The sequence below is a fragment of the Siphateles boraxobius genome, unplaced genomic scaffold (assembly GCF_051911475.1).
Source record: "Siphateles boraxobius isolate OS27281-9 unplaced genomic scaffold, OSU_SipBor_1 65, whole genome shotgun sequence".
NCBI classification, from domain to species: domain Eukaryota; kingdom Metazoa; phylum Chordata; class Actinopteri; order Cypriniformes; family Leuciscidae; genus Siphateles; species Siphateles boraxobius.
The window spans coordinates 7,068,138-7,089,139 of record NW_027509192.1 but is presented as its reverse complement, the minus strand read 5'-3'; the positions used below and the strand labels follow the sequence as shown (position 1 = coordinate 7,089,139).

The 21,002-nt window shown below is 36.8% G+C and overlaps 2 protein-coding genes across 3 annotated transcripts in view; one reads left to right on the top strand and one right to left on the bottom strand.

The window, feature by feature from the left end:
• The window catches only part of nav2b (neuron navigator 2b), a 71,374-nt gene extending 54,312 nt beyond the window's left edge, over positions 1-17,062 (top strand). The window contains exons 20-41 of one of the 2 annotated variants that reach the window (XM_077210520.1): positions 357-409; positions 596-619; positions 996-1,070; positions 4,443-4,526; positions 4,615-4,735; positions 6,275-6,441; positions 7,081-7,119; positions 7,560-7,732; positions 8,742-8,822; positions 10,439-10,592; positions 10,725-10,872; positions 10,960-11,057; positions 11,143-11,238; positions 11,330-11,498; positions 11,596-11,831; positions 12,074-12,228; positions 12,338-12,409; positions 13,022-13,218; positions 13,629-13,747; positions 13,829-14,032; positions 15,350-15,434; positions 15,527-17,062. In XM_077210520.1, coding sequence (XP_077066635.1) covers positions 357-409; positions 596-619; positions 996-1,070; positions 4,443-4,526; positions 4,615-4,735; positions 6,275-6,441; positions 7,081-7,119; positions 7,560-7,732; positions 8,742-8,822; positions 10,439-10,592; positions 10,725-10,872; positions 10,960-11,057; positions 11,143-11,238; positions 11,330-11,498; positions 11,596-11,831; positions 12,074-12,228; positions 12,338-12,409; positions 13,022-13,218; positions 13,629-13,747; positions 13,829-14,032; positions 15,350-15,434; positions 15,527-15,585 — 2,609 coding nt within the window. In that variant the 3' untranslated portion in view covers positions 15,586-17,062. Of the gene's footprint in view, positions 1-356; positions 410-595; positions 620-995; positions 1,071-4,442; positions 4,527-4,614; positions 4,736-6,274; positions 6,442-7,080; positions 7,120-7,559; positions 7,733-8,741; positions 8,823-10,438; positions 10,593-10,724; positions 10,873-10,959; positions 11,058-11,142; positions 11,239-11,329; positions 11,499-11,595; positions 11,832-12,073; positions 12,229-12,337; positions 12,410-13,021; positions 13,219-13,628; positions 13,748-13,828; positions 14,033-15,349 lie in introns of both variants that reach the window. The other variant, XM_077210521.1, reaches the window with a different exon arrangement.
• A 706-nt stretch (positions 17,063-17,768) lies between these two features.
• Positions 17,769-20,353, bottom strand: dbx1b (developing brain homeobox 1b). The gene is made up of 5 exons (XM_077210567.1): positions 19,999-20,353; positions 19,706-19,807; positions 19,231-19,233; positions 18,161-18,360; positions 17,769-18,059 (listed from the first exon to the last, which is right to left on the bottom strand). Exons 1-5 carry the CDS (start codon positions 20,351-20,353, stop codon positions 17,769-17,771), a joined length of 951 nt encoding a protein of 316 aa, XP_077066682.1.
• Between the last annotated feature and the right edge of the window lie 649 nt (positions 20,354-21,002).

The following is a 21,002-nucleotide window of genomic DNA, read 5'->3' as shown; positions in this document are numbered from 1 at the left end:
TTAGTCATAAACACTGATTTTGCAACCTCAAATGCAGTTTAGTTTAAGTACTTGACATAGTTATTTTTTTATTTTTTAAAATACAATGAGAGGAACACACATCTTTGTTTTTTCAAGCTTGTATTGCCTTTTTGTTCTTTCTAGGTTTTTTGGTTCGGCAACACATTAAGAAAAACATACACGTATACCTTATCAGAAATATACGGGCTGTAACGGTTTGCTGAGGTTATAAGCACTTCATGGTGTTTCAGCATGTGCTAGCTTATCCTGCTACTTTTTCATGCTAGTTTTGCAATGACTCACATGCCTCTGTAATACTTGATATTATTTTGACTGTAGTTTTCTTCTCTCCATAGTTCATGGCTCCTCTTTGTCTCTGGTCTCTAGCACATCATCAGTTTACTCTACGGTGAGTCAAAAGATTTCGAATTGATGATAAATGTTAAAATTTAATTGTTATTTAATGGTTTAAAGTTTAATGTATAAAGTTTCATTTGTGGGTGAACTAAACCCATTTAAGTACCTTTTCTTTAAGTGAATGCTAAAAAACTTTTTCAAACTTAATCTTTATCTTTTCTTCCTTTTCAATCTCTAGCCTGAAGAAAAGGCTCAGACAGAGGTGAGAACAGCACCCATCATTTCTTATAATGTAAATTATTGAGTGTGTTGCACATGGGTGCCTGTAAACTGTCCAAAACACTGTTTTTTTCAGCTGGTTTGTAATTTTAAACACACTTTGATGTAACTCTTTTTAAACCCTTGAAAATGTCTGTGTTTGTCATGATGGTCTTCTTGGTAACTGTCCTTGATATCTACTCTTTAATCTCTGTGTTTTATGTCTGCAACCAAAGTTTCTCTTTCATGCTGATCAAGGGCCAGACTCTCCTTAGCACATTATTATATGAGAAACCACAAACTGGTTCCACATTAGCTTCAGAAATCAGCTTCTAGCAGCATGACTTGTTTTTGAATAACTGACTTTAATGTGTGTTTAGATCCGCAAGCTTCGGAGAGAACTGGACTCATCACAGGAGAAGGTTTCGGCTCTCACAACACAGCTCAGTGCTAACGTGAGTACACTAGGTAGTCGTTTTGGCATGATTACCCACAATACACCTTCAGTACTCACAGAAACGCTTATTCCTTTCAACCAGTTTTCATTATCTGCATAGCATAGATTTTGACCATCAAGGATCATATATGTGTAAAAACATATAAGCAAGTCGAATGTGAGATAAAGTTTTTAAAAAAACGGAAAAACATTTTTTGGATAAAAAGTCACATTGTGAAATGTAGAGACAGTCCCCGGTCAGTAGTCGTGAGAATTTACCAACAGAGGTCCGAGGAGGGACTCATCAATGCATAAGGGCAACGAAGGCTATCCCGTCTCGTCCTAGCCAACAGAAGGTCTACTGTGGCACACTAAATTTTAATGATGGTTATGTTAGGAATGTGTCAACACACAGTGCATCGCACACTTCTGCATATGGGGCTGAGTAGCCAGAGACCAATCAGAGTGCCTATGATGACCACGTCCTGTCCACCGTCAAAAGTGCCGACAATGGACACGCGAGTGTCAAAACTAGACCTTGGAGCAGTGGAAGAAGATCGACAAGTCAGATGAGTCCAGTTTTCTTTTATATCATGTGGACGGCCGTGTACGTGTGCTCCATTTATCTGGGGAAGTAATGGCACTAGAATGCACTGTGGAATGAGGACAAGCTGGTGGAGGAGTGATGTTCTGCTGGGAAACCCAGAGTTCAGCCAATAATGTTGATGTGAATTTGATACGTGCCACCTACCTAAACATTTTTGCAGACCAGGTACACCCTTTCGTGACAATGGATTGAGGAATGTTGTTGAACATGATGAAGAGTTGAAGGTGTTGCCCTGGCCTCCAGAATTCTCAGATCTTAATCCAGTTGAGCATCTGTGGGATGTGCTGGACCAATAAGTTCCATGGCGGCTCCGCCTCGCAGCCTACAGAACTTGAAGGATCTTTTGGTGACGTCTTGGTACCAGATACCACAGGTACCAGATACCACAGGACATCTTCAGGGGGCCTCAGCCATGCTTCGAGGGGTCGGTGCTGTTTCAGCAGTACGTGGACGACCAACCACATATTAAGCTGGTGGTCATAATGTTTTGGCTCATCGGTGTGCATAAATGCTCATTGGCAATTTTAAATGGTTTTTGGCTTCGGGAAATTGTGGTGTTAAAGATGTGGTTAGTAATTACAGAACTGGTTCATGTTGGATTTTGTGCCGTTGTGTTGTTTTGACTTTTGTACACCTTTAACAGTTGGTAAAAGAGTGATTTAACACTTGTTCTAGTGTTTTACAGTGTATTGAGTAAGATTGTTTGTAATTTGATCTTCGTGTCATGCGGAGTGGAATTATTTGCTCAATAACAAAAAATATGACAGCCCACATTTGGCCTACACAACCTAATGAATCGTCACATCCTAAAACCCCCATCCATCCGTCGGCTCTCATACAGGCTTCACAAACAAAACTGGAGGCTTTTGCACTTCAGGGTGTTTGTTAAAGTTTTACACACACAAATGCACCAACTGCTACTCTGCTTGGATGATAAACATCCCTTTAAGGAAAATGTATTGAAGGTTATCTGATGTTTGAAACAGCACATGCACAAACACAAACCTGTGACTCCCTCCGATGGAAGTCATCCAGATCTCCAGTCCCTTGATTATCGGCTCATGTTGCATGTTGATACGCTTGTTGTGTTGTGTGGTTGCTCAATTTTGGCGGCTACACCTGAGCAGAAATCTAAGGTGCACGTCGTCCTCGGTGTCTCAGTTCACACGCAGTTCATCACCCCAGAGATGTTGACGGGCAAAGATAACCACACTCGAGTGATTTGGAAGCCTCTGAATTATTACCCATCCTTGCGGAGGGTCTGTGAGAGGACTAAACCAAAGCCACTCAGATACCGCAAGAGCCACGGTAGCGGGAGTAAATGGAGGAAGCGAGAACTCCGTGAGGTGGGTTATTAATGATTAATTTTTTTTCGTATGATGTTACCTTGAGGGAGTTTATCTTGAGGATTTTGATTTGATAATTTGAGCTATTGAGATTAATCTTTTGTTGTCGTGGAACAGGTTGTGTGACTCATATTGTTTAGTTATCAAGCTGTTGTGTATATGCTTTAGTGAACGTTACTTTGTGGTTTTCCTTGTACATAGCACAAAAGTTTAATTAAATTGCAGTTGTGGGTGTGTTTTGTGGAATGTATATTGTTTATTATTCCACAGCTCTGTGGAATACTTGATTCTAATTGGTCAATCGTGCCATCCAGGGGTATGTTATTCGATTTTTTTCTTCGTGGTGTTTGTTGAGCTAATAAAATATTAAAACTCAAATCAATATTTTTTGTACAGTTATTTAATTATGTCATCCGGTATCACAGGCTCACTCTCTTGTTTCATAAAAACGCAGCTGCTGCCATATTGCAACGATTGTTTTGTACACTGTAATGGATTATAAGATCACAAATAGGTACGATTTTAAAAGAGTTTCATCTCAAATTAATATTATTATTAACCATAATTATTTATGTGGGAAAATGTGTGTAGTAAGTGGTATGACTGTACCGTATCCCTTAAATATCCATCTAGATTGTACTTGCCACTTGCTAGCAACTGCTTTCTTCGTGGAAGCTTTGCGTTTAAAGACCTAATAAAATATTTAAACTAAGTCAATATTTCATGTCTAATAATTTACTTATGTGGCAAGTATCCATGTAATAAGCGGGATAATCTGTCCGGTTGTTATCGTAAAATAAAGACTGATCAGCCTGTCGGGGTTTATTCTGCGATAACATACATTATTAGTAGCATTATAATAGTATATATTATATATAATTTTATATTCAATTATATTTTATTATTGTTGTTAAAAATAAATTATGCAGTATATTACAAATACATTTTCATTATGTAACCTACTATATTATATAAAAATGATAATTCTATTCAATATAGTTTGTAAAAGTTTATTATATGTATTATTTATTATATTTATTAGTTGTAGTTGTTAATATATTTTCAATAACAAATAATAAAATTACAAAATAATATCAATACAATTTTAAAAGGTACAATTTTATATTCCTGGTTTGTTTACTTCAGGTGAGGGTCTTTAAATTGGCAATGGAGATGTATGTAGCTTTTACCAGTTTCTGCAGCTTAACAACCCAAGTTCATGCCACAGCTTGTCTTTATCACAAAGCCCAGTCACACAGACATATTTGGCACTTTTAGATGCATTACTGACAAGCTGCAACCCACATTTTCTTCTTTAGTTGACTGCTCAACATCTGGTTTAACTCTACTTCTGCTTTGAGTCCTTGTCCATTTATGGCATTTTTCTTATTAAAATACAACTGATTTACCTTGTAAATGAAATTGTGTGTGTCCCCAGTCTCACCTTGTGGCAGCTTTTGAGCAGAGTTTAGGAAACATGACCATCCGGCTGCAGAGTCTGACGACGACAGCGGAACAGAAGGTGTGTGTGAGAAAGAGCTGCTAAGTAACTAGCAGTCTAACTAGCCTTTTATGTGGTATTTTGTCGTTCAATATTGTTTTATCTGCAGGACACAGAGCTGAATGACTTGAGGAAGAACATTGAGCTCCTTCAGAAGCAGAACACGGCGACTCAAGCCACCATCAATGGAGTCATTAACACATCAGACCCAACATTAACAAACCGCAAGGGTGAGAGTACAATAAAAAATAAACAGTGTCACAACTTTTTGCCTTTGTCAGACCTCAGTTTCAGTAGTCATGTCAAAGCAATAACTAAATCAGCATACTACCATCTGAAAAATATTGCAAGAATTAGATGCTTTGTTCAGTCAAGACTTAGAGAAACTTGTGCATGCTTTCATCACCAGCAGGGTGGATTATTGTTATGGTCTCCTCACTGGCCTTCCCAAAAAGACCATAAGACAGTTGCAGCTCATATACCCCTTTTCCACCAAAAAAGAACGGGTTCGGAACTGGTGCTGGTTCAAAGTTGGTTCGGAGTTGGTTCAACTTGCGAACCTCCTCAGAACCTGTTTGTTTTTCCACTTCTAGAGCGCCCAGCGAACGACGTCGTTACGTCACTGTGTACGTCGCTTTACGTCTCAGCTAGAAACGCTTGCAAGTACAACATTACTTTGGGATTATCTCTAACTCGTGAACCAAGAAGGCTTTAAAAACAATTGAAATATGTAAGTCTTTTAATCTTTTCCTTTGATATGTAATCTTTTCTGATTAGTTATGTACACCTGTCTTGTCTTTTTTTTCTCTCCGTTTATTTGTTCTATTTTGTGACTGTTTTCTTCTTTGCTTACATAATGTTTTCAATAAAAAAATTTTTTAAAAAGCTAGAAACGCTTGCGCCAACTTCAAGCATAACAATTACAATGGCGGACTACATCGTGTTTCTGCAAATGTTTCTCCTGGCTTTGCGGTCAGAAAAGATGTTTAGGACACATCTAAACCCGCCCCCAGCCCCTGATGTAAGCATGACGTGGTCAAAAAACGGTTCTCTGGTTCTAGTCCAGCTAATAGTTGGTGCCGCTTTGGAACCAGTTTTCCTGGCCGAGAACCGGTTCTTTGGCTGTCGAAACACAAAGAACTGGTTCGCGCGCAGGCACCGGCTCCGAACCGGCTCTCAAAACGCTTTGGTGGAAAAGGGGTAATACAGAACGCTGCTGCTAGGATTCTGAGCAGAACCAGAAAACATGAACGTATCACAGTCTTCAGATCTTTACACTGGCTCCCAGTTACATTTAGGATTAAATGCATAGTATATTACTGGTATATAAATCATTCAATGGACTAGGACCTCAATACATTGCAGATATGCTCACTGAATATAAACCCAACAGTTAACTCAGATCATTAGGATCACATCAGCTAGAAAGGGTTCACTTCACTCTAAACATGGCGAGTCCGCTTTTAGCTACTATGCCAGCCGCAGCAGGAACCAGCTTCCAGAAGAGATCAGATGTTCTCCTACAGTAGTCACACTCAAAACACATCTGTTTAGCTGTGCATTTACTGAATGAGCACTGTGCTACTGTTCGTCCGACTGTTCGTACTGTATTTTACTTTTTTTGTCTTAATTATTCTAATTTCTTTTGATTGTTTTAATTTCTTCAATGTAAAGCACTTTGAATTATCATTGTGTATGAAATGTGCTGTATAAATAAATTTGCCTTGCCTTGCCTATGCTTCATTTTTATTATTCCTTCTCTCCCTCAGTTTCTCTAGACTCTGTTAGCGGGTCGCCTCAGTCCCGGCGGGAGTTGCGGATCCACAGGCAGCCTTCATCGGACAGCGTCTCCAGCATGACCAGCGCCACCAGCCACTCCAGCATCGGCAGCAACCTGGAGCTCGACGCTAAGAACAATAAGAAGAAGAAGAACTGGGTAAGTGTTCCAGCCTGTCCATCCAATGCATACAGTTCTTCTAAAATATCTTCTTTTCTCCTAATAGATGCTTCTCTCCAAGACTAAACAGGTTATTTGGAGTTAGACCAATACTAGATTGGATTATTTTAACCATTTAAAAGTTTGTTTTTTTAAATATTTGTTGATGTATCATCATCTGTCTTCATGTGGTGGAGGAAATGTGAATACTTTACGAAAGAAAAAGTGTCCTAGTTTTTTATCTGCCAAAGTCTCTTCACAGCAAGGATGATAACTGTAACAATAACATTAAAGATATAGTTCTAAAAATCTTTCGAAATATAAAAGAATAGCAGAGTCCACATCGCAACTATAAAGATAACAGCAAAGAGAAACGATATCGTTAGAAATGCTTTCAGATTGATTTTTGATAAAAACATTGACAGCCAATCAGAGTCCATGTTGCTTTATAGAGCTGGAGCATTTAAAGTGGCAGACGACAGAACTGCAGCATGTGCTAATAAACAGAACGATATTGTGAGTTGGTGTGAATTGGCCTTTAAAATTGTGGGTTGATACTTATTGGCTTTGTTTTTGTTGAAGGTTTAGAGTGAATATCAGTCATCAGTACCATATATTCATTTGTCCTCTTGCATTCAGGCTATATCATCTGGGGGAGGAAAAGCAACTGATAACTATGTATGTGATTCTAATTTTTTTGTTATAGTGTTGATGGTGTTGTGTGGTTTTAGAGATGGCACCAGTGTGTTATCACTGGATTTATTAATTTATGTAGTGTAGGTGATCTCCCCTCCTTCAGAATGTCGTAGACTGGATCCAAAACACATTTTTTAGATTATATTAAACTCTACCAAAAGCGATTAACATTTTAGTGATTAACATTTTAGCTAAGGTGTTTAAATGTTTTTGTCCGATTTCCCCTGTGCTTTCATGTCATGGTACAGGTGTTTGAGGTAAGATGAGATAAATATCTCCTTCAGAATATCTTTAATATAATCTTTTATACTCTTTGAAAGATTTAAAGGGATTGTTCTTAAAGATAATCATAAAAAAGGATTATAACCACTAGCAGATATTGTGACAAATGTAACATAGTAACAGATTTGTTTCTTCCACAGCTGCGGAGCTCCTTTAAACAAGCGTTCGGGAAAAAAAAGTCTCCAAAATCGGCATCCTCTCACTCGGACATTGAAGAGATGACGGACTCTTCTCTGCCATCTTCACCCAAACTTCCATATAGCGGATCGACAGCCTCTTCTCCCATGATACGCAAATCCCACTCCAACTCCCTGTAAGATCCTCACAACAATAAAAATAATGATCATTTATTATTATTTTAATACATTTATTTTATTCATTTATAACTCTTTTTTATTATTATTATTATTAATAATAATAAAATCTGTAAATAAAAATAGTTTTACAATGAACTCAAAATAAACCCATAATCCCTTATTCTATTTTTATTTAATCTCAGGAGTAATTCTACATTAATAAAATGTATTATTATTATTATTTTATTATTTATTATTATAAATTATTATTATTTATTACTGTTTGTTTTTATTAGTATTATTGGTATTTATTATTATTGTTGTTGTTATTATTATACGTTTATTTATTTACTTTTTAAAAAAATATATTATTTTTTAATTTCTTTTATTATTATATTATTCATTTAAATAATCAATGTATTATTATTTCTTACTTTCCCATAATAATAATAATCTGTTAACAATTTTTGTGTGGTTAGCACATTTCTGGAAACTTCTTTAAGAGGATAGTTCACCAAAAAATGAAAATTCCATCATTATTTACTCACTCTCAATTTGTTCCAAACCTGTATGAATTTCTTTCTTCTGCTGAACACATAAGAAGATATTTTGAAGAATGTCAGTAACCAAACAGTTGTGGGGCACCATCGACTTCCATAGTATGGAGAAAAAATACTTTGGAGGTCATTGGGGCCCATCAACTGTTTGGTTACTGAAATTCTTTAAATTATCTTCTTCTTCTTTTTTTTTGGTGAACTATCCCTTTAAACCCTCGTTTTGGACGGAGGAAGGATTTATAATAGACAAGCACCATTTACAATGTGATTTAGTCTAGGACTAGGTGGTGTGTTTGGAAAATACCACCCATTTTATAAACTAAAAAGTTACACACACAGAGATTTGATGTTGCCACTGAGTAACTCTCAATGTGATGGCACTATTGGATATAACAGTTTATAAATGTCCAATGCAACATGGAACACCCTCAGAGTTTCTCTCATGGTTGATATATGTGTATGTTCATAGTCCTCAACTGTCTTCCCTGCCTGCACATGGGCCTGTCTGGGGCTGTAGCAGCAAGACCATGAGGTCTGCCTCACTGGCACGGTAAAAGAGAATGGCACAAATCATACCAATATTTCTCAATCTCTGATGATCTGATGATCCAAGAACACAATGCCAAGAACGTCTCGGTTACGTATGTAACGGAGACGTACTCCCAATCAGTCGACACGTCGACTACATCGAACTTGAGCGACTGAAAGGGAACGTCTCGGTTACGTATGTAACCCTCGTTCCCTGAAGGAGGGAATGGAGACATAGTCGACTGAAAGGGAACTGATGTTCAACCAATGACTCCTAGATTAGCCTTTCAGGACTTATTCATCCTGAGCAATTAACAATTTTAAAACACTGTGTGCCCTGATTCATAAATAATTAAGTATTGCTGCTATTTCTGAATGGTGGTATTCATTCGTTACTTCCACAGTTCATTGATAGAAAATTAACTTTCACGGTTAATCATTTTCTGATGGTTTGTGATTTTTCCAAAAACACAAAACAATAATCTAATCTTAAATGATTGTTTTTTGTTTTGTTTTTATTTTTTTATTTTGTTTATATATTGCCTGAATATTTTTTTTTTTTTTTTTTTGCTTTAATTTGTTTTATTTATTTTTTATTTTTATATAGGGGAGAGCCGGGACGATTGAAACGCGGGACGGATGAAACATTGAGATTTCCTTGAAAACCACTCACGTTATGTACGTCAAATTCCGTCAGCACGTGCAGCACGCAATGCCTATCAGACCCGCGAAAACATTTCTTCTTTACGTCTTGCCGTTTTAAAGTTAGAGCCGGAAAGCTGTTTTTGAGTGTGGTTAATGAAATCTTTTGTGCGGTACTTTTTTTTTACTGACAAGTTGTATTTATTGTTTCATGTGCCATTGTAATAATAATATGGCAGGTGTATTAGTACTGCATCACACCCTTAAGTGAATAATATCAGAGTTTTTTAGTTTACGGACAAAACAGGTTTAAATGGCTGGAGGCGCTGTCGGGACGGTTGAAACAACGACTCGTGCCAGTTAAACCTGGTCATAGGAAAACACTCAATATGACTAAATCACTCAATATGACTCAAGGAATAAATGTAAGAATTAATTGTAAACGGATTTGTCTGTCTTCTTCAAAATAGCCTATTAGAAAGATTACGCAAAATGCACAAAGGCTTATCGCTGATTGTTTATTGGGCGACAGAACAAAAATGTTAATATGAACCTTAAAATGAAAATAAATGACAAAATATGTTTGTAACAATATGTACATAAGTTACTTGTCAGGTATTGTTCATAAAAACAAGAATTAGATGAATAGTTACCGTTTAAACTGTTATGTTTCATCCGTCCCACCCCTGTGTTTAAATCGTCCCGCTGTGGAGGGACGATTGAAACAAAACCCAACTCCCATTCAAAGTAAATTTTTACTTACATCATTCTATGTTTCTACCGAATAACACGTGATACTAAGAGAACACATATGTGAGTTGTTGATCACACACACACAAAAAAATCTATCTGTAACCTTATCTTAGAAAACGACGTTTATCTGAAAAGTGTTTCAACCGTCCCGGCTCTCCCCTATATATTTTTTTTTTATGTCTTTCAAAGCAATTTTGATTATATTCTTTTTTGTGGGTTACATTACGTATGTGTTTTTCACAGGATCTCTGAGTGTACGGACAGTGAGGCTGAAACAGTCATGCAGTTGCGCAGTGATTTGCGCGATAAAGAAATGAAACTTACAGACATCAGATTGGAGGCTTTAAGCTCTGCCCACCAACTGGACCAGCTTCGAGAATCCATGAACCGCATGCAAGTGAGCATCTTCTTAAACACATTTTTTAAATGCTCTTTATACGTATTTATTCTCTCTTAAACATTCAATATGTTTTGATGTAATTTTACCTAATTTTGTAGAGGTGTCACAAACGTAATTTTATTCTAATAGATTGAAATCGAAAGGCTAAAAGTGGAAAATGACCGATTAAAGATTGAGAGCCGAGGAAGCGGTAGCAGAGCTCCTTCTCAGATGTCCATCTCCCCTTCATCTGTGGGCCTTTCCTCTCAACTCAGCCTCACAGAATCCACAAGCTTAGGTATAAAAGACTTTAAATTTAATAATTATGGTATTTTTCAAAGAAATCTGGCATTATAAACTATTGAAATTCTTTGTTGACGCTTAGATATGTTGCTAGAAGATAGTGGAGATGGAAGTTCCTGGAAAGAGGGACAACATGTGAAGGTTGTGGTCAGTCTGGAGAAGGATCCAGACTGGAAAGAGGTACAAGTCAAAGACATTTCAGCAAAAATAACCCAGTGATCCCATCAGTCTCGCTTCAAGCAGTTCTTTGTGTTGCTTTTGGCAGGAGTGTAGACCTTCTCAGTTCCTGCTGGGCTGCATTGGTGTCAGTGGAAAAACCAAATGGGACGTACTAGATGGGGTAGTCAGACGCCTTTTTAAGGTACAAAAACTCCTTAGCTTAGTTCAGTGACATTTGAGCTGAAAACGTCTTCACAACACAATCACACGTCATGTTTCTATCACTCCAACAGGAATATATCATCTGTGTAGATCCTGTCACACAGTTGGGTTTGAACACTGACAGTGTGATGGAGTACAGCATTGGAGACATCCATCGCGCCAGTGATGCAGATACACCAGAACTCCTGCCCTGCGGTTATCTTGTGGGAGAGAGCGATACCATCTCTGTGAAGCTGAAAGGTACGCTTATTGCTATTTTATAAGAAAACATGACACATTGACAAAAGAGGTCTCTGGCAGTTTCCTCATGATCCAAACCCTCTCTCTCCTTCAACAGACATGTCTGACAGCAGTCTGGACAGTTTGGCGTTTGAGACGCTCATTCCAAAGCCGGTTCTGCAGCGATACATCTCTCAGCTTGAGGAGCATAGACGTATCATCTTTTCAGGGCCCTCTGGCACAGGGAAGAGCTTTCTGGCCAGCAGACTAGCCGAGTACATGGTCCGAAAAGAGGGAAAACAGCTGGAGCATCAAGCAATCGCCACCTTCAATGTTGATAACAAAACTACTAAGGTCAGCCAAGCTGCTTGAATAAATAATATTGAATGCAATTAACAGGTTAATAGGTTAATAATTTATAAACAGGTTTATATGCTACTCAATTTTTATTGTCAGCAGTGGGAGATTATGGGAAGCTGATTTAAGTCATTTCATTGATTTGAAACACTTTTAGTGCTTCCAAAAAACAAGGTTTCGCTTTCAGCGTGTGGTGAATTTGAAGGTTCCTGTAATAAGGTACAATGTGTATTATACAGGAGCTGAAGCAGTACTTGTCCAACCTGGCGGACCAGTGTAAAAACAGTGAACCGGCTGTGGACATGCCTGTGGTGCTCATACTGGATAACCTTCACCATGTCAGTTCACTGGCCGAGATTTTTAACGGGCTGCTCAAGTGCAAGAACCAGCAGTGGTGAGCAACACACACAACAGTTTATATCAATGAAGGATTCTGTGAAAATGCAGACATTTTCATGTTTCACAATATATTTCATTTATATTTATTTGTATTATTTTCTCAGTCCATGCATCATTGGAACCATGAATCAAACCCCATCACCCACTCCAAATCTGCATCTTCATCATAATTTCAGGTATAATCCCATTCAGATTACAGTGTGATTCTGTATTAGCATTATTTATTCATTAGAATTTTTGTTTTGTTTATTATATACATATATGACTAAAATTATATAAATATATAGTAAAATCATAAAAATATCCTTTTTTATTTTCATATTTATATATATATGGGAGGTGATGGATAGATAGATAGATAGATAGATAGATAGATAGATAGATAGATAGATAGATAGATAGATAGATAGATAGATAAAATCAAATCATTAAAATAACTTGTTTTAAATGTGTGTGTGTGTATATATATATATATATATATATATATATATATATATATATATATATATATACACACAATTAAAATAAAATAAAAATAAATATATGTGTATTTTATATATATATATATATATATATATATATATATATATATATATATTTTAAAAAAAAAAATGTATTATACAGTACTTGTTTTATTAAAATATATAGCATATACTGGAGTTAGCTGGTTGCTATACCCCAAGTCTCCACAAGAGGGCCCACAAGCATTTCTCAAAACTTATATAGCTTAAGCTTATTATGCATGGCTAAAGGTGGAAACTGGTCTTATACTTGGTCTCTTATTTCAGATGGATTTTATGTGCCAATCATACTGAACCAGTGAAAGGTTTTCTGGGTCGATTCCTGCGGCGAAGGCTTCTAGAAACCGAGATCAGCAGTCGTGTAAGGAACGGCGAACTAGTTAAAATTATAGAGTGGATCCCGTGTGTTTGGCATAATCTCAACCGCTTTCTGGAAACGCATAGTTCTTCTGATGTCACAATTGGTGAGTGAGTCACAATCACCCAGATGCCTACCTGTTAGTTTCTCAATTCCTTCTAATGATGGTTTATATAAATAAGTAGAACGAAAAGATACAGGAGTAGCTTCGTACAAAATGCGATTAATATGATTAACCAATTGTAGAGATGGATTTTAGGTGGATTTGCGGAAATGTTGTACTAGGGGTTTTATGATTTTATAAAGACCATAAAGACCACATGTAATGTTTTGAGAGCATTTTCTTGAGTGTATTTTAATAAGTATGAGTATTTATTTAGTTTGTCTTTATGTGTTGTGGAGTGTTTTGTTTTGTGTGTTTTTTGTACTGGATGCCATAGAATGTCATTGCACTGTAAAACAAATGTACCTACGGGTACAATAAAGTAACCTGAACCTGAAATAAAATCACCGTAGGTCCTCGGCTCTTTCTGTCCTGCCCAATGGATGTAGAAGGCTCAAGAGTGTGGTTCACCGATCTGTGGAACTACTCCATCATTCCTTACATGCTGGAGGCTGTGAGAGAAGGGCTACAGGTAAGGCCATCATATGTTGTATCTGTTGCTGTAGTAGGATGCTAAAGCAAGCAAACGAACACTTCCCCATGTGTTCTGCAGATGTATGGGCGTAAAGCAGCATGGGAAGACCCGGCGAAGTGGGTGATAGAGAGCTTCCCTTGGGTGGCAAGTCCACAGCAACACGAATGGCATTCCCTGCTGCGACTTCGGCCAGAGGACGTAGGGTTTGACGGGTACAATATATCTCAGGAGGGCAGCCCAGGCAAACAACTTGCTCAGGGAAAATCAGAAGAAGACCCACTGGTAAGTCTTAAGCATAAATTTTAAATTTAGCAAAAAATAAATAAATAATTAAATATATAAAAAATATATATATATATATATATATGTTTGTGTGTATATATATATATATATATATATATATATATATATATATACACATAGGGCTCGACATTAACGTTTTTCTGAATACCATAACGACTGAAAATGTGACACTGATTTCATACGACAGTTTAAAGGGAAAGTTACGTTTTTTAGCTCTTAGTATGAATATGTTCATATTTTTTTATATTTGCCTTAAGGTTATGAATAAGCTGGTGTGTTCCTAAACAATGACAACATTTGCATTTATGAGATATAAGCATTCAAAAGCGACTGTGGCTGTACCTGTACATTCGGCAGTAAACGCTTGCTCAGTATCAGCTGCTCATGCTCATCAGTTCTCTCTGCACAACATATTGGGATATTGGTTTATTTCGGTCACCTCCTGCCACCTACTGGCGGTTTAGTTTCAAGTTTACAAGAATCATTCTTAAAATATTTAAAACAATCTCATAACATTATTTAATGCAGTTGTAATTTGTCAGTGTAAATGATTTAACTTGATTGGTAACAGCCAATCAGTGTCTTATTCTAATTGAATTTATTAATCAAATTTGAGAATTTGAAATGAAAGATGAAGCATACATTTAATAAGATTAAGAAAAAAATGCCCTTTTATAAAGGTTAAAAAAATACCTCTGGGTAAATATCACAAATATGCAGATTTAAACATGTAAACGCTGATAGAACACTTAATGGTAATATTGCTATACGGTATTGGATATTGCTTTTATATTTATTAATATTAACACCAAAATCCTATTTTTTTTCCAGACAAGCAACTTTTTTACTCGGACTAGTGAATGACTGATTTACTTGCCACACGACAAGGCTTACTGTCGAGCCCTGATAAATATATATATATATATACATATATATATATACATATATATATATATATATATATATATATATATATATATATATATATCATTCTTATTATTATCTAGATGATGACAATTAACATAGTTAATTTTGAATATATTACTGAATGTCCACTCAAAGTATACAAATAAAAAATCTCTGATGTATCTGTGTCTAAAATAATAATAATAATAATTATATATGTGTGTATATATATATATATATATATATATATATATATATATATATATATATGTGTGTGTGTGTGTGTGTATATATATATATGTGTGTGTGTGTGTGTGTGTGTGTATATATATATATATATATTGACAGTTTTATATTTTACTATGTAATAAGCTGTTCGTATCACCACAGATGAATATGTTAATGAGGCTGAAGGAGACGGCCCACTGCACAGGAACGGAGAGCTATGATAGTGATTCCACCAGCAACAGTCTTGGTGACTCTTCACTAGAATCTACACTGTGAAAACACTTTCAAATGTTAAATTAGACTTTTCGATATCAGATCCGGCTTTCTGTGAATCTACAGGGTGCTGGAAACCTGCAGAACAGGGTGCTGGAAACCCTGAAAAATCACTAATCACCTGAAATATGAGGGAAAACATGCTCAAGAGCTTCAGAGAGCATTATTTCCTCAAATTGACTGTAGATGGCGGTATACGTCTGTTCAATAAGAAGAACAACCTAGTTCAAATTGAACACTTTCTAAACTTTCTACACTTTCTAAAAGGGTCTCATGTTGACTGACTTTAATGCACTAGTGAACTTCTTGAGAACAATGCCTTACAATTTTTGTGTAATAATTGGTTGAGATGGGCTAGCTTATGTCTTCTACCTTTCTACAAATACAAATAATGCAAGGACATTATAGCCTTCAAATGATGCACTATCTGTGGGACCTAACAGAGTGTAATGTGAACTATATTGTGGTTGCTTTTTGCCACCAAAAAAATGAGTGTTTTGGTAACTTGTCCTTATCATTAAGAGATGTTTGGAATGTGTTGAAAATATCAAAGTGATATTGTATGTTCTATCATTTTGTGCCAAGAGAATATGTTGTGCCTCTTAATGTAGTACAATAATCTCTATGCAATATTGTTACATTCAAAGAATATTTTACTTAATCATGACCGAATCTCTGGTAAAACTTTAGTCAACTGAACGTGGTTCTGATGACAAAAAGTTCTTAACAATCTGAATAAACAAAAACCATCACAGACATCCATGAGACAGTGTGTGGCATTATACAATGCAACCTGTTGATATTAGGAAGACATACAATAAAGCCAAAACGGACCTATCTTTTATAATTCTCATTCCCAAATAATTCTGAGGAACAAATGTGAGTCCTCTTTGTTCAGTGTAAGAGTGTGTTTTTCTAAAATACTTGTTGAAGGGAGAAACATGGGGGGTAGTTAGACATACATTTGTAAAGGTCTGGCACATGGATCTGTGTGAAGTGCTTTAGTCTGAATTGAGGGTTAGCGTGTCTAGTGGCCCCCTCAGCAGTATTAATGTGGCAAACATTAGCATGAGATCCAAATGGATTACTGGGAGTTGCTTTATTTAAAATATTGCATTTTGTTCACCAAGAAAATGTCTGGCTTTTTTTTTTTTTTTTAAATGTTTAAAATAATTTCCTGGAACATGTTTTAATAGACCTCATACAGTATTTATTTCTTGTTTGTGTTTTTCTGTGTTATATCCCACCAAATAATCTTGTTGTGCTTCAAGTACTGCCAAGATTAATTTTTTTTCTTTTCATTTTAAACACATTTACATGTGAAAACACTTGTGTGAATATAGCCTATTGAAATGAGTTTAAATAAAAATAATAAAAGAGGCAAATAGTCTAATTTTCCATAAAATGCAGGTAACAGGTTTTGATTTTATTTGTGTATATTTTCAGTTGTACTATATTTTTGTAAATATTTGCCTCATATTTTGTTGTTGGTGTAGTCTTTAAGAGAAATTGTTTTAAGTTGTTCATGTTTAATTATCTTTTTCAGCCTAGTGATCGCATGTGACCCTTTTTGCAATAAATGTGATAATTTCCCTGTTCAAATATCAGTTTCTGTAAGTTATTCAGTGGCAAGTTGTCAACAGTTGTGTTTTTCAGAAGGTGAGGAAGGAGTAAACAAGTAAATGTTTCATTTATCATTGGCAGGACTGATAATATTGGGGACCACAACTGGGAAATGTGAGCCATTTCCTTATCACTTTTTTTTTTCTTAAGTTTATTTGTTGAAACTGTCTCCAGGCAGGCAGTTACAAATATTGCTTGTAAATTAGGAACAATTTTATCTTTTCAATCTAGGCAAAAATTTTATGAAATGATAATTTTATTATTTACATGGCCATACATATTTTAAGGCAGACAAACGCAAAAATGAAATGAAATGTTGGTATTTTGCTTTGGATTTTTAATTTGTAAAAATATTTATTTTTTTCACATGTATATACATTTTTACAAAAAACATCAGTATACAAAATAATATAAGATTTTTTTAAGTTAGAAATGTGCCATCTACGCATTTAAAATTATAGACAAGTATCCCAAATCATTAAGAAAGATTATAATAATCTTAGTATAAAAATTCCATACAAAATATTCATACAAAACACTATACAAGCTGCCAAAAACGCAGCGGTTACAACATTCTCCCTTCAACTGAAAGATTCCCTATGAGTAAAGTTCACACAGCTACCGTGTCAAACAAGTTTTTGTGCATAAACATAACTCAATGGAAGTTACATAGTCTGTTTAATGATTATGCCACGGTTATTTCCTCGTCCTCTGATTCTGATAAGTCTGAGTGCTTGCTGGAAATGGAAGGGGACTTGAAAAGTAATTCTGCGTTGAGCTCGTGATCTCTGATTGGCGCGCGCGGGCTTTCTCTCAGAGCCGCGTCATTTTCGAACCTTTTTCCAACGTCGCTCAGGTCAGGATTGGGGTTCATTTTCGTCGGCAAAGTTTGTTCCCTGCAACCTCCTGACGATAGAAGCTCTCTTTCTTTGGAATTGCGCCATTTCATTCTTCGGTTTTGGAACCAAATTTTTACCTGACAACAAAGAATAAGCAAAACATGAGCGCAACCAATTTACCTCAGACATCCACAAAGGTACGATAGAAAAATTATGTTTGTGGACAACTTCAGCTTACCTGAGAGTCTTTCAGGCCCAGTTTCGCCGCCAATTTCTTTCTGTCTGGTTTGCTGATGTACTTCTGTTTTTGAAACATCTTTTCCAGTGCTTTGCGCTGCACGTCAGAGAAGACTGCCCGTCGAAGCATTCCTCTCCTCGGCTTACCTCGACCCGTGAGCGGCCATGCGAAAGTTCCGGGAATGGGCACTGCTGAAGATGCTATAAGAGAAAAAGAAACTAAACAAATTAATTTAAATGTCGATATTATTAACGTTTGCCTGAAAATAAGCAAATATTGGTGTTTTCTAAGAACAGGAAGTATTCATTGGGCTTGAAATGAAACTTGGGCTTTAATGTTTTTTTTTAAACCAGTCCATTTGAGTGATATGGAACGAGGAAGCTAATTAGCACATTGCTTGGTTCCCAAAAGCATTGGTATGGTAACAAGGGCGAGCAGTCATTCAGAGCGCTCCAGTGAAAGATAGAGGTGCTAATGAAGCGTGGACGGTAATTGTGTAGTAATGAACTGACTGAAAAAGGCTTAGGACAGGCCACTAAAGCCATATATTACGGCCACAAAAGAGATTTACACTTTAAAACTAAACACAACGGCATGCCAGGGACATTTTGAGAATACTGATGGCGGGGGACTATGTTTGCCCCCAAATATTTTCATTAAATGGACACGAAAAGCCATTCATACTGCTCAAGTTGTTTTGTTGACGTATTCACACCGCGGTGAAAAGAATCAGTCTATTATCGTTGGTCTGAATAAGTGCACGATCCACAAGGCTATTTGTATCCCGCATTCACTGGAGTGATGGACATGAAGCTTACCGCAAAGTAGACCCACTTTTATTGGTTTTCTCTGAGGTATACGAAATCGATTGAGCGTTAACCCACACACAAATACATTTGTTGTAAACATTAAATTGTTTAGAGTAAATTTTAAGTAACTATAGGCTACAATCCATTTATATTGCTACTACTTGAGGTACACAGTAAGACTACTACACCTTGTTAAGCAATTTTCATGCTGCTACATGAGACCAAAACTTTAGCTTGGACGTCCCGCGTATTACTCCCCACACGCTATGTGGTCTTGTGAGAATATTGAAACACTGAATAGAAGCTAATAGGGGAATTAGTCCATGACTGGTAAATGCCTATCAGCAGCATGCTCAAGTCAACGACGGGTCTGTGTGTGGCTGCCCAGAGGGAGCTGACCAATTGGTCATGGTGCTGAAAGCATTGTTGCCAATCAGTAACTAAGTACACTGTCTCGGTGGGAAAAGGCAGCGATGAAGAGAAGCCAACAGTTGCTTGTGAGAGTGGACCCGCCTTAAATTGGGACCATGACAATTCCGGCTAATTTGTGGATTAGGGGAAGCGGTGCAAAATGTCAGCAGTCACTGCATTTGCTAAATAGGGCATCAAATTAGCGAGACTGATTTCACAATGTCCTACAAATTCCAGCATTGGAAGCACATTCTGAAAGCCCATCAGTTTGACCGAATTAAGAAGTGACACAGCGATTTTTGTATGAATAGTGTAGTTGACCCACCTGGGAAATATGATGCTCTGATGAATGGGTGGAATGAGCCGTCAAAACATGGGAACGGGAATGTTTTCGCATTCATTCCGTGCACTGAAGGTGGTGGTGAAACTATGACAAAATAAAGTGGACATCGATTAAATGAAGTCAACTTGTACAAGTTGAATGTGACAAAAAAAGTAGGCAAATGCTTAACATGAGTGTCATCGCTATTTTCTTAATTAGCGTATTTGAAACCAAAAAAATGTGTTGTTTTATCGATTACATTAAGCTGCTAGTTTATAAACAAATGAGAAACCTACCGTTTCGTGTTGTTGACGCGAGAATCGCATTCACTCCAAACTTCAAGTAATTTGGATCGTTGGAAATTGAAGTTTGTGGAGAGCTTGATCTTTTTGGCAAAGTAGACATGGCGATGTGGACAGCGGAGGAGTTGTTCAGAGTTGTGGCTCCTGTGGCCGGAGGAGATGCACTTGGGGACGGGATCCTCCTGTGCATGAAGGTGTCAGGTCTGCTGATCCGCAACAGGTCCTCTACCAGGAAGCTCGAGTGCGCGGTGAATGCCGAGTGGAAAGTGGGAGGCAAGGAAAGAGCCGCCGAGGGCCGCAGAAAGTTCGGATACATAGCAGGAGGCGCAATAACACTTGGCAACATCATTGCACCGTTTTTAAAGAAAATGACAGCGCGGAATTAACGTGCTACTACTCTCACTGCAATGGCTTGCGTAGATTAGAGTCCAATAGGGCAGAATGAAGGAGCTCTAGCCCTTCTCTCTCTCTTCCAGGGGTTTTATAGTGGACCGCTGGAGAAGCCTTTTCATGGGTGACAGCTCTAACAATGAAGTTCAGCCAAATTCTCCACGTGAGTTCCGTTTACTCTAGAGGCGAAGCGCCCTGATTGGACAGAATAAATTCGGATTGGATTAGACACCACGAGCAAACCGCGGACAACGGCCTTTTAAGAATAAAAAGAAGGGACTATCGTTAATCATAGTCATGCCGTTACGAAGATAGCAATAAAATACACATACAAAATGTCTGCTTTGCCTACTAACGCGGTGAAATTATTTTAGGCAATCTACATCTTGAGACAAATGATAAAAGATAAATAAATAGTTAAAAGGGACCCAAGTTCTGGGAAAACAGTACAATAAAAAAAACTTATTTTAATCAGTTTAACTTTTCCAACAAACTGGTTAATGTATTACTTTTAGCCACTTTAATTTGTCTTTTCAAATACAACTGAAAAAAATCTCTGAAACCTCAATGATAAAAAAAAAAAACTTTAAAATGTAGTTTTGATATAT

Bases quoted from the DNA above. Each gene is read 5' to 3' on its own strand.
- dbx1b (XM_077210567.1), bottom strand. From the start codon at position 20,353: ATGATGTTGCCAAGTGTTATTGCGCCTCCTGCTATGTATCCGAACTTT. The intron at 19,808-19,998 runs GTAGGTTTCTCA...ATTTTGTCATAG, and splicing joins CGCGTCAACAACACGAAACG to TTTCACCACCACCTTCAGTG. The intron at 18,060-18,160 runs GTAAGCTGAAGT...CTTTGTTGTCAG, and splicing joins TGGGCCTGAAAGACTCTCAG to GTAAAAATTTGGTTCCAAAA.